We start from the raw sequence: 13,558 nt of genomic DNA, 5'->3' as shown, positions 1-13,558 counted from the left end.
TGCATAATTAATTCACTGAAAATTTTAAAATTTCCATGTTTAAATATATTTTTAAAAATGCAAAGGCATTTTGAATAATAACTTTAGACACTGATAAAATCACAAATGAAAAAAACATTCAGAAATACACTGTTATTGTGTCTCAGCTCAGACACTCATATCAAAGCATTTTTTGCTTTTCGCTATGAATTGAATTATGGAATAAAACTCAACTTCATGATAATTCCATGACAATAGTAACAAAAAAGAAAAAAAAAAGGATGATGATTACCTACTTCTTACATTGCTTCTTTTCTCTTTAAATTTCACATAATGACTGTGCTTTAAGAACCAGCTTACATGTACTTAAGTTTTTTTTTTATTATTTACAGGAAATAAAATATGAATTACTATTTTCAAAAGGTATACACACACAAGAGAAAATACACAGCATAAAAGACCTATTTCCACAAGAAACAAATAGTAAAATGTTAATTTTATTTTAGAAGTAACTTAAGTAATTAATGTTGAATTCCATGCTTTCTGATGCTTTTAACAGTAAAAGAAAGGGGATTGCTACATCATGGAACATGCTTCTGCTTTGCAAAGGACTCTTTAGTACTCCAGAATTTATGACTGCAACACATTAAGTTCAAGAGCAGTGAAACAGCATCTTAAAAATGCAAATTCCCAAAATTTCACAATGAAAAAACGCAACCTACCAGACAATAGACAAATTGTAATTTTCACCTGAGAATTCCCAGTCTTGCAAATTTGTTGGACTGATACACTAAATTTATTTTACATTCAGTCTGCTATTACAAGCAGAACTGGTTGTTCGCTAAATATGATAACGTATAGACAACAGAACATATTATGTTTTGGGTCCTCAGATGTTACTATGATATGCATGCTAAAGAGAAGAGGCATTCACAGCATAGTCAACTGAATTGAAGAACATGAACAAAAACCCTCCACCAGTAATGTTTTTCTGTTTGTTTTGACAAATATGAAATACACATAAAAGTCATAGAATCACAAAATCACAGAGGTTGGAAAAGAACTCCAAAATCATCCAGCCCAACCATCCACCTATCAGCAATATTTTCCATCAAACCATGTCCCTCTGTTCAACATCTCCACATTTCTTGACCATTTCCAGTGGAGGTGACTCCATCATTTCCTTAGGCAGCCTATTCCAGCACCTGAGAACTCTTCTGGAGAAGTTTTCCCTAACGTTCAAACTGAATCTCCCTGGCACAACTTGAGGCCATTCCATCTGGTCCTATTACATGGGAGAAGAGGCTGACCCCAATATCACCACAACCTCCTTTCAGATAGTTGTAGAGAGTATACATAGATATGCATAGGTAAATACATATATACATTAATGTATTTATCGTCCAACATGCAGTAGAGAAAAAAAAATCCAATATGGAGTACTTCTGACCTTTATGAAGGAAAAGGAAATTACCAGTTCAACTACGAAGAATGGTACATTCAACTTACCACAGAGAGCACCGGCACGGCCTTCCAGAGTTACTTGCCACGTAAATGAATCTCCTCGCGTCTTTTCTGTCTCCAGGTCTTTAGGAGATGATGGAAAGACACATTTCCACAGCATAAGTATTCGTGGAAGATGGTATTGGACAACTGCAGGACCTGTAGGTATTGACAGCTCTCATACCAACGTGAAGACTCAATAAAATCAAAATGTTCTCTTTGAACATTCAGCAATGTTCAGAAAAGCTAACATTTGTTACAGGTTAACGTACAAGGTGTGTTTTCTTTAATCCAAGAGAAAACTGGGAGCAATTGGGAAGAAATAATAGCTGAAAACAGGTGACTTAAAATATGAACAAATCTGAAAATGTACAGAGACAATAACCTGTTCACTAACATAAGGTAACACAACACTTAGAGGAAACTAAACTTTTCTTATTCATTTTGTGCTGAGTTAGATCTTAATAAATAAATAAATAAATAGACTATAAATATTTGTAACCACAATGACATTTAGTTATATTAACTTTTAAGCTTATTTTCTAAATTTAATTACTTGTGGTCCCACCCAGTCACTGCCTTTCAGACATAGTTTCCAACAATCTAATAATAAGTTTGAAACTAACAGCCTTTTTACATAGAACAGCTTAATTAAGTTTAAGTAAAATTGTACAAGGGTATTACCTAATGTCATGAGAGCTGCTATTAAGAGCCATCCAGCCTGTGTTCGCTGCAATGAAAGCCGACTGTTCTGAGAAGCAGAACACAACAAATCTTCTGCTACAGTCATGATTACCTTCAATGTTAAAGAGAAAAAAAAAATGTGTATCAGCGTCTTAGCAACTATCTGATGTTTTTTTTTCAATTGTATTTGCTGCAATATTTAACCATATTTCACTATCCCCAGACAGAACATTATCTTCCCCTTACACCTAGGCTTATGAAGCTGCAATGACTGACTTCAGTACTAGTCTAGGACAGCTTCAACAGCTGCTGTGGAAAGACAGGTATGTCACCCAGCTTCTTTTTGTCCCTTCTACCAGTAATAAAAAAAGAGCTGACAATTCTGATACAAATATGCATGGGAAGGACAACAGTGTTCTGATATTCTACTTAAGCCACTATGTAGAAAAAAAAGCAGACTGATACACACCAACTAGAGCTGGGAAATAGCAAAAGGGATAAAATTACTTTTTTTTTTCTTTAAATATGTTCTACCATTTTTGCTGACAGTACTCTATTCAACAAATAGTATGAATAAACAAGCAGGACAGCAGTGCACATTAAGACATAAAGCAATGCTGTCTCAGCTTCTCCACCATAACTACATGTGACCTCTAACATGCAAAACACAAGGTGATAATCTGCACCTGTTAACAAAGCACAAGCCACCTAGAATTTACATGGAAGATCATATATAGTGTCTACAGACAACTGCCCATAGTATGGCTAAAGCTTGTAGAAGTGTTTTGTAAGTGGTTGGCTTCACGTTATGTTTTATATTCATATTTCTTATGTGTTAAAATTATTCCTTTCCTACTGCATAATTGATTACCAAAACAAATTGTTTACAAATTAGTATTACTAATAAAAAGTGTTGATAATATTATCATTAAAAGCTTCAATACAGACAATAGCCCCCTATAATTCATTTGTATACATACAATGCCATGAAAGTTTACACATGAAAGTTGGCTTGGTACATGTACAGAATTTCATTAAATATTAACATACCGTAAAATACTGCAAATGAATAGATTTATTTTAATAGACTTTTATAGGTTTATAGCATTTGATTCTAGTTTAAAAAGCACCCTTGCTAAATCATACCAATAAAAAATGACTTATTTACTAGATTCAAAATACTTGATAAACAAGCATCCTAGAAAGGAATACTCTCATTTTTCTCTCATGTACTAAAACTAATGCCTTATTTCTGAAAAATTTTTCAAAGTACCAGCACTTGTATAGAATGTTATGCATAACTCCACTAATTATTCCCTTGCTTTGAATAGGTTTCTACCTGTAATTCTAGCCACTCTATCGAAGGAAAATGTATTAATATAAAATAGCTTCCATCCAGGTCGCTACTGTCTACATTTGGCATTTTCTTTTTAAAACTGTTCTGTTTAACATTGCTCACTTTCAGTTCCTCAGAAGAGTTAGTCTGGAATCTGGCAGTGCTCCTAGAAGAGAATGGAGATGGGCTTCTGTCAACTCTTCTGTTCTCCCTCACAGTCAGCTTAGTACAAAATACACTGTTTCTCCCACACTTCTCTTTGCTTTCCCATACCTCCTATTGGCACTATTGGATTCTATTCTACTTCTTTAAAAGAAACCTTCGTAAATTAGTACATTTCCCTGTCAAATAGATACTGTAGCTCTGTTTAGGTGTATAGTATTGAACAATACTTTCCTGTACAAGTAGGTGAACAACACTCATTTTGTTCTCTTTCCTTAAAAGAGAACACCCTTTCACTAGAGTCCATCAAAAGGAAAAGTTTTTAAAAGCTAAAGAAAACTTTTAATTTTTTTTTCATATAAGTTGCTTTATCAGCAGTTAATGCGTTGAATGTTGAGAACTACAGCTAGCAATGCCTGTTAAGGAGTGGAGTAGAATTGCCAGGGGTCAGTAACACTGGACAGGCGGCCGGGAATCATTGCAAGAGTGATTTCATGCTAATATATTAAAGCATTCCTTTTATTTCAGAGGTGTAATAATATAAAAAACACAGACCTTTCACCAAAGTGTGCCACTCCCAAAAACATCCCTATCACAGACAGCGGACGTTAAGGAAGAAGCAAGAAGGTAAGGTTATGCATTTTGTAGAAAACGTACTACTGACAGTTGTTTTGCACCATGTTTTTCCAACTGTGAGTAACACTGGATACAGTAATCATCGAGATGGAAACAGCTTTTTCTCTCAGCCTTTGTTTATTTATTTGGATATCCCACCAACTTCAGAGCACAGTATAACTTATCTATGCTAACAGAGAGATTGGCAAAACTACCTTAGACTATGCAAGAAGCTGATTTTTGTTAAGTTCTACGATGTAATAAGAAAGCGTATATGAGTCGTACTTGATCAAAAATGCTTGGACTCTTGACTAATTTAACTGCTTAAGAAATATTTCCTTCAGGTAAACTTAATTTTTTGGAGCTGTTAAATTTATGTTCTCACAGTGCCAGATAATTGACTTCTATCAAAAAGTAGGGTAGAAATGCCTAACAATCTTCTCCACTACAAAAAAAGATATCAGTGTGAGTGGTTAATAAATCACTAATGAAGGCTCCCACAAAATTCAAAATCCTGTCACATTTGAGAAAAACACTTGCTTATTTGTGATTATGCTTTGAAATCTCCTTCTTGTAGAAAGAAAATACCACATCAGTATCCCAGGTTTTGTAATCATGTGATGAAGAACACAAGCAAATATTGCTGCAAAAAATAAAAAAAAAAATTAAAAATTAAATAATTGCCTACAGTTCAGACCATACCTTCCCTTTTCCATGTGGAATTCCCAGAGGACAGTGCTTTACTGCACCTAGTAAAGCAGCAATAGCAAAACTGAAGCCAGTTACTGCTTCTGGGGAAGATTTCAATGCACTCAGACGTTCAATGCAACGATTCAACAGTAGAGACACATAGGAGGGCAATGCTATTGCAATACAGCGTAAACACCAAGCTGCTGTTAGTCTGACTGCAGTGCTGGGATGAAGGATGACAGAAACGACTGCATCCAGAACTCCTGAAAAATAAAATCCACAAACACATTTAAGAAGCTGGCAAACAGGCAATCTCTAAGATGATGTCAGCAAGCAAAACGTATATAAAACTATAAAGTATCTAATTTCTGTATTTCTCTTTTCAAAGCACTAGTGATTTTATCACAAAATATTTGTCATCAAATTTAAAAACTACAATTTTTTAAAGAAAATATTACTCTGAAAAGTAATAGGGTGAAAAAAAACCCTAAAATATTATGTGGTTATTCACCAACATAAATTAAAAGCTCTTTAATCATTCTCAAAGAATCAGAAATGCATTCAAGGGAAAAAGCAAAAACATTCACATGAATCTATCCAGAAGAAAACATTCCCAGCGCTTGAAGTAGAAGTAGATGAAGACACTCATCTTGATCAGACTCAGTTTGAATACAATCCTTAATGAAGTTCAATATGACACTAATCATTTTCCCCTCTTATTTTTTATTTTTAAATGAACATAATAGGATAGACAAGATATAATATAGACTTCACAGAGTAAGGCCAGAATATTTCATAGAGCATGCAAACAGCCAACTTCTCTTCTTCCTTTTTGTAGGAGAAACAGTAAGTCCAGAATTAAGGAGGTCCAGGTGAAGAGACTGCATGCTACAAACTGCACACACAGACTAAAATTTGTTGGCATGTGAAATAAAGAGTTAACAGTCCAGCCACAAGCAGTTGTAGAAGATCATAGTAAACACAGGAATACATTTTGTACTCTTGTACATGAATTCAAGGCAGGTACCTGTACTGGAGTCCTGTAGTAATGGTGCTGCTGTAGTTCCTAAGCCATGGATGAGACTTCCAAGTTCTTGAAGTGCACACACAAGCACATGCTGACTTGCTGTTACCTCTGTTGTACTAATTCGTGTTTCCAAGTTACTGTCACTCATTGAAGCATCTGATAACACAACAGAGGAAGAACCCCGTGAAACTGCTACCATAACTGAAACAAAGTGATCAGATAAAGGGTTTTGCTATGGTAGTTTGTATTGCTAAATGAACTTTTATCATTACCATTTTTAAACACTGATCAGAATGTTTTCTGAAAGGCTTATTTTCATTAAGGCAAGTACATTTCTATGACTCAAACATCTGTGGCCAGCTGGTTAGACAAAATGGAAAAAAATCAAACTGCTGACCTCAACTTCATGAGAACAGTGGCTAGTAAGAAGCACACTATTACCAGCCTTCCCAAAGATAAATTTAAGAGAACATGTTTTGACAAGGAATGAATATAACCTATCAGACTATAAGTATAGTAGGAAAAAAAAAAATCACAGGAAGAAAGACCACAAGAGTGAATGAGGCACGAGAATGGAGAGAATGAAAATAGACAGAATAATAGGGAGGAAATAAAGACGGGAGGAGAAAAAAAAAAAGTTTAGTTGGTTTGTTTTCTCATTTTATTAATCATGTCAGTTTAGACATTTAACATTTGGATACTTAAAAAGAACACAACATGCAGCAGTATAGTAGTATTCTCTTTGCTCCCCCCAGCAAGAAAGACGCTGGGAGATCAGTTTGCTTGGAAGCTATGTACATGACTATCTGTTTTCTTCAGGAAAAATACACCTTTTTACCAGCCCAAGTTAAAAACAAAACACCCTATCAAAAGCCTTCTATTTATTACCTCACAATAATAAACTAGCACTACATGTTATTATTTCTTCAGCTTCTGGATTAGGAAGTTGGACAACCACTTAAAGAAAAAACAGAGGCCCAAACAGATAATCTTGTTAGATTCATACCCACAACTTTCTTCAGTTTCCAGATGGCCTGACAAATCTCCTTGGCAGCTGTAATTTGAGCTTTTTCCCCAAGAAGGCCTCCTACTGTAGCTCGAAGGATAAATGAAACACAGCAGCGACAGCCGATAGCATCCATCTGATTCTGAATAGCCTTAGGGTGAGACTGAGAAACAAGATCTAGAATGTGGGAAAGGAAGGCAGAGAAGTTCCTTTCAAGCCAGTGTCCTCCTAATGTAGAGGCAAATACCACATACGCCTGGAAAAGATTTGAAAAGAAGTCATATTTTAGAGAAAAATCATCTGGAAAACTACTATCAGCTATCCCACATATATAATTATTTTTGTTTCTGTACAATGCCAGAAATACAATGTCACTGAACTGAGTCCATAAATCAGGTACACTCCCACCTGCAGGTAGCTGCAATCTTTTTAATCTATTTAAATCATGAAAATTACACTCAAAAATATCCTAGCAGTATCACAGCTTAGTTTGACTGTAAGTTAATGCAAGTTGCTTGCCCATTTTATTTAATTCCAGAGTGTGAGAAATGCCAGTTTACCCTGCACAGGCACTTGTTATGTAAAACACTGTGTTTGGTCTCAGCGAACAACAGCTCCTAGCTATTTAACATTCTGCACATGGAACACTAATTTAATGTATGAATGCATTTTAAGAACTACTATGTTACAATACTGTAACCCATAACCCTGAGAGAACTTAGTTATTATAAGCTTGGAATTAGGGAATATTTGCAGCCCCCAAGCACTGCTCTTCATCTCAGTGAATTTTAATTGTTTGCTTTGCAATGGAGGTACCATAAAAATACTACAGACGTCACAACAAAGAGAAAGAACACAGAGTCACTTTACAAATCTAATTACCAAAAGGACATTTATTTTGCCACATAATACACTCCCTTATAAACGCCTTTTATGTGCATGCGTTGGGTTTTTTAATGAATAGATGTGTTACCACCAAGAAAAGTGAACCCATAAAATGAGAATATGCAAATGAATATGCAATAGTCCTCCAAAGAAAGTGCACAAATACTATCCATATCAACGAACTTCTGTGTTTACTTCTTATATACTTCAGCTTGTGTCTAACATAAACGTCTAAACTATTTCCACAAAAGAAAGTGAGGTAACATAAATGGAGAAACTGTACAAGAAAATCCTGTTAGCAATTAACAGTTCTTAAATACTACTTAGGATTAATAATATACCAGTATGTTACCACTGTTTTACTGATTCAAAAACAGAGGGATTTAAGAGAATAGAGCTGCAAAGACTCATACTGCCACGGCTACATCTTGAACCTGGCTGTATCTTGAATAAATAAAAATTATTCTTCCACATATAAGAAGCCATCTTCAGAATTTCTTAGTTTTTTAAATATTATAACAAACTAATTCAAATATTAACTAATATATTTTATAAATGTAAGCATTTTCTTCCTACAGGCATTGGCAAAGATGAAACTGTGTTTCTTACAGAAACATCACTCTGATTTTAGTGCGATAGCACAGAGCACACCATCTAGAACTGGTTTGCATTAGCATAGAAATCCATGAAAAAGAGAAACAATCTCTAAAAAAAAAAAAAAAGTACACAAAGTCAAAATACTAAAGTGAAATACCTATTCCAAGGAAAATCAATAAAATCACCGTGTATATAGAAAACCCTAGGAGTCTAGCATCCATTTCCTGAGCACATATTTTTTCCCCTCTCTTTTCTGTCATCCTGCCAGAAGTTCATATCCCCACCTCATATGAGCTGAGCATGAAGACAATCTGTGAGTACCTTCTAGATGCGTCAGTGCAAAGTCAGGTAGTTTCCATCACTAATTAAATCTGTTTCAGAGATTTTTTTTTTGCACTAGAGTAGTTGAAATGCCTAAAAATCCCCTTACTGGGGAAAAGGACATTAAATACCTGTGCCAACTGTAATATTAAAACAATCACCACTGTAGGATATGTAAATGTTCACCATTACCATTAACATTTGAATGTCTAGGTCTTTTCAAGCACGTGCTGATTAAGGTAACATTTACAGCAAGAAGCACTTAGCTTATCTGAAACATTTACTTTTTACCAGTGTGCACTGTACATTCTACTTCAGCCCTTCTCAGTTAACGAAGTTCTATCCTTTAACTAAGCACCCCAGAACAACAAAACCAGTAAGCAAATATTTGTTTCGTGTCACTAAATTGTTTCTATTACTCAAAGCAGAAACCATTCTTTCAAAATGGGACTAAGAATGGTCCTGAGAATGGTACAGAAAAAACCACTGCATGTTTAGAGAATTCTCATAACTTTCTCCTCTAAGTTTTAGACATAAAGTAGTACATGATTAATAAGAAACGTTTTGATGAAAGCAATTACTTGTATCTCAGTTTTTTTATCACTTGAAGATTTCACAAGTAACACATTTCATTCTGAAAATTTCAAGCTACCATATAAACAATAAGCACCATCAGAAATCTTTCCGACACAATTCAAGATGTAATTTTTTTATTTTTAATTGTATATAAAGACTATACTAAGACTGTACTATACTATGCTAAGACAAAATAAGGGATATATAAAAGTTGTTGTAGGAATATTCAGCGACCTTAGAACAACATAACTAATGAAACACAAACCTGTGTGACTCCAACCCTAATATCTCTGCTGACTGAGCTGGTCCCTTTCAGCATATCACCACTGGCTCGTAGGAATCCGGAACTTCCGCGCAGAAATCCAGTTCCTAAGAGCTCCATCACTTCTTCCAAAGAGATTCTTCGGGAGTTATGCTTGGTTGGTACTAAGAATAGATGTAATTGTTTAGAGTAATAGCTCTGTAGAATTTTTATTTCAGAGAGAAAGCTTTAACTCCAATCATTTTAGAAAAAATAATTTACATAATTCAGTAACACAACCAAATCCAAATACCATTGAAACATATATATGTATATATATATACACACACACCCTTCCTCAGTATTTATTTACTACCAAATCCAAGCCCTCTCTATAAACAGTCTGTATAGTCTACTCATATTATTTTAAGCTTTGTGAAAGTCCTGATCAACCCATTACCAAAGATGCCTTTCTATTCCAGATTCAAGACAGAACAGATTACCTTCCTGTTACACTTAGCCAGAAATGGATGCAGCAAAAGGTTCTTTTAGAAACAAAAAGCTTCTCAACTTAGTACTAACTTTTCAAAATAATGAGAATAATAGAACGTGCTTACAATCTACAGGAAAGAAACTATTTATCTCTAATTTCTATTCAGTTTCGCCCTCTGACAGAAAGTTCGTTTAAAATAAATGCTGGGATCTGTGTGTGCAAGCTTCACATGGTTTACACACTGTGCAGTAATTAAGTAGCCGAAATTTTTTACTGTGTTTTTCACTCTATTTCAAATATTTTGATTTGATAGACAAGACTTAAGACAATAAAGTAAAAAAAAAAAATAATCCCCACAATAACAGGTTACCATATACAAAGCAGAAATTATGTAGTTACATATTTCCTCATGTTTTGCTCCCTCCACTTGTACCCCAGCCCCTTTTTGCATTAACCCAGCTTCTGTCTCTTAGGTTTAACTTGTTTTTAACCTAAGGATTCCCTACTAAAAATAACCAACAAACCAACTGGATGAGCTTCTTGTATTACTGAAGTGTTAAGATTGTGTAACTAACACTGCTTGCAAAGAGGAAAGAGTTTATAAAGAGGACAGAGAGGCTTTTGAGTTGTTTTTTTTTTCTATTTTAATATAAAAAGACCAGTTTAAGTTGTTTTCTTCTCTCTAAAGGTTTTTTTTCTTTTCTAACATATCTCTTTGGATTTCAAGATTTTAAGAGTCTTCAGAGCAATAGTCTCAAGAATTTTGAAAAAAAGAGTAAGCTGGGCTTAACGACTTCATTTTGTCATTTCCTCATTGCACTGAAAGACTTTATGCCATTAAAAGCAGAGTCACATTCACCCAGTATCATGTTATATTTCATGTAGATTACAGTTGGAAGTTTAGCTTTGGGCTCCTAAGACTGGACTGAAAACTCCCACTCTAAATTATACCAAAGGTTTGAGATAGCTTTGTGCCAAGATGCCTCAGACCATCAGCAAAAAGCGTTATATATGCTGTCACAACAGATCTATGCATTCATTCCTGCTTCAGATCATGTCTATACCACTATACAATACAGATACAATATTGACAATTTTGGAAAAACAGTTTGAAAAGTCATTCTTAGCTCTTCAGTCTGACAGGCAGATACTCCTTCACATTTTAGTGTTTCCTACATTGCAAAAATATAGTAATATTCTTGTAACAGAGGAAACTAGTTTTAACAAATATTTTATTATTACTGCTAATTAATGTATGTAGAGCTGTGCAACACAAGTAAAAGCACTGCAGTACTATATGAGAAAAAAGTTACAAGAAAAAAAAAGATACAAAAAAGATCAAACCACTGATACTAACAGCTAGATGAAGTTTACATTGTCATTCTACTTCAGGTTTCAGAACTTGAGTGTTTCTGAACATCTGATAGATAACTTTTTTTTTTTAAACAGATGATGAATCACCAAAGTTCATACTTACCTGTTGTCTGCTTAGATGTTAAAGCTCTAGCCAGTACTGTGCCTAAAAGTTTTGAAACTGCTAAATGTACATCATAATTAGAACCTTCAAAGGATTTAAAACACAAGGTCACAACACTATCCAGATCTGTACTCCACATAAATACTGCTTCATTCTGAAGTTCAAGAAGACACTAGACACACACAAAAAAAAAAACAAAAAACAAAAAAGTAAAAATGCCTAAGGTCAATGGTTTGTTATGGAAAAGCACTCAGTACAGATTTTAGCTTGCAGCATAACACAGAGTTCTCCCTAATAAAATAAGCATGCTGCTTCATACTAAGATTACTTGATTTTTTGCTGCCAGGGCAATGTCAAGGAAATACAGACAAGCAAGCAATATATTTACTGATATGCTCATCATCAATTAAATTCAAATTTTTTCCAAAGTGTACTACATAGAAAATTATAAGACCACTTTACCTTTGCAGCAGCACAGCGGACTGCCATAGATCGATCTGTCAAACACGATCGGGCAGCTTTGTAAATATCTCTATGACAAGGGATAGCAGCAGCTCCTAAACCCTTCAATATATTTTGTAAACTAAGCATGATTTCATAACGTCCTTGAGACTGAAAAATGAAAAAGAGGAGATGTTACATTTCCATAGTCCTAAACTCCTTGGAAATACAAAATGATGCCTACCAAAACAAGTAAACAAATGTATGAGACTTTTTCACCGTTAGAAATCTGTTTATGCTGAAATGAGTTAAATAACTTGTTTTGTAACACTATAACCAAGTAAAGATGAAAGATACTGCATTCTATGGAAAGGTACTCATGGGCAATTTAATATTCAAAATATGAAACACAAGCTGAAGCAAAAATGTTCTCATTAGTAAAGGCAATTAAATTCTCTAGATTAACAAGCTATTTCATGAAGGTAGCATGAGAATGACTACATTCCATCCTTTTGCGATGGTAATCCTTTGCAATATAGATGGTGAATTTTATTCTATGACTTGCCATAGTTTTTTCATACACTGGTATCATGCAATTTCTCCTTTTCACTGGAATAACAACAGTAAGCATCCTATCATTTTTCTAATCATTTTTTAAACATGCCATTCCAATACCTCTGCATTCTTCATTGCTTTAAGCACATTCCCAACGGTGTCAGTAAAACTGTTTCCCAAAATTCTTCCCAATTTTTTGTATAAATAGCCCAAGCATACCACCGCAGCACTAAAACAAAAGCAAATCCAAAAATGCATGAAAATGGATGCAACAACAGATGAAAGGGATAAAGAAGACTAATGTAATCACTTGGCAAATCACAAAACAACTAAACAGAATGTTTCAAAAGTGTAAGTGGATTATCAAAAAAAATAAAGAAAAGATGAGTGCAGGGCACACACTCAGCACTATAAGAGAACTGAGATGCAGGGGCTGGGAAAATAAACTTCTAATACATTTTACAATTGAAAAATGTTTTTCATTAGCCACCCTTAAGTCTTATGAATGAATTTCTAAGAATGGCCTGCATCACACAGTCTATGTCATCACGCTTCTGTATATGCTGCTAGAAACAGACAAGGAGTTTATCTACAACATGATGGTCAGGAGATACAATTTTAAGTATTTGACAATTTGATTTGTACAATCATACCTACTGTAGAAACATCATGGAGGAAATAAGGAAGTCTAAATCCATGTTCTTGTCATTATACACAGATCCTGAATTTTTTTTCCAGGAGAAATAATGACAACTGGATTCTGTGTGTTCTGCATGCTCATAGGAATTTCCTTGAGCAAAAGCAAAAATTGCTATATAGTGATGGGAAAAAAAAAAAAAAAGTTGCTCAATTGAAGAGTACCCTACTTTCAATGATTAATTAAGGAAAATGCTTTGGTTTTATATCGCTCCATCTATGAATAAAATTTCTTTGCTGGAAAAAATATCTGATATCTGTAATCACCTTTCTG

General features: G+C 34.4%; 1 protein-coding gene across 5 annotated transcripts in view; it reads right to left on the bottom strand.

Moving 5' to 3' along the window:
• HEATR5A (HEAT repeat containing 5A) overlaps nt 1-13,558 on the bottom strand; it is a 56,912-nt gene that overhangs the window by 28,807 nt on the left and 14,547 nt on the right. For 4 of the 5 annotated variants that reach the window (XM_065753622.1, XM_065753641.1, XM_065753648.1 and 1 more), the window contains exons 5-13: nt 12,709-12,817; nt 12,055-12,204; nt 11,593-11,764; nt 9,647-9,807; nt 7,003-7,258; nt 5,997-6,152; nt 4,982-5,232; nt 2,167-2,278; nt 1,489-1,641 (exon numbers count right to left, since the gene is read on the bottom strand). In XM_065753622.1, coding sequence (XP_065609694.1) covers nt 1,489-1,641; nt 2,167-2,278; nt 4,982-5,232; nt 5,997-6,152; nt 7,003-7,258; nt 9,647-9,807; nt 11,593-11,764; nt 12,055-12,204; nt 12,709-12,817 — 1,520 coding nt within the window. The remainder of the gene's footprint in view (nt 1-1,488; nt 1,642-2,166; nt 2,279-4,981; nt 5,233-5,996; nt 6,153-7,002; nt 7,259-9,646; nt 9,808-11,592; nt 11,765-12,054; nt 12,205-12,708; nt 12,818-13,558) is intronic. The other variant, XM_065753657.1, reaches the window with a different exon arrangement.

This window comes from Cyrtonyx montezumae, unplaced genomic scaffold (assembly GCF_038088225.1).
Source record: "Cyrtonyx montezumae isolate F1298 unplaced genomic scaffold, pur_monq_1.0 scaffold_10, whole genome shotgun sequence".
NCBI classification, from domain to species: Eukaryota; Metazoa; Chordata; class Aves; order Galliformes; family Odontophoridae; genus Cyrtonyx; species Cyrtonyx montezumae.
Note: the sequence above shows the minus strand (reverse complement) of the source record. Positions and strands in the feature narration are given on the sequence as shown.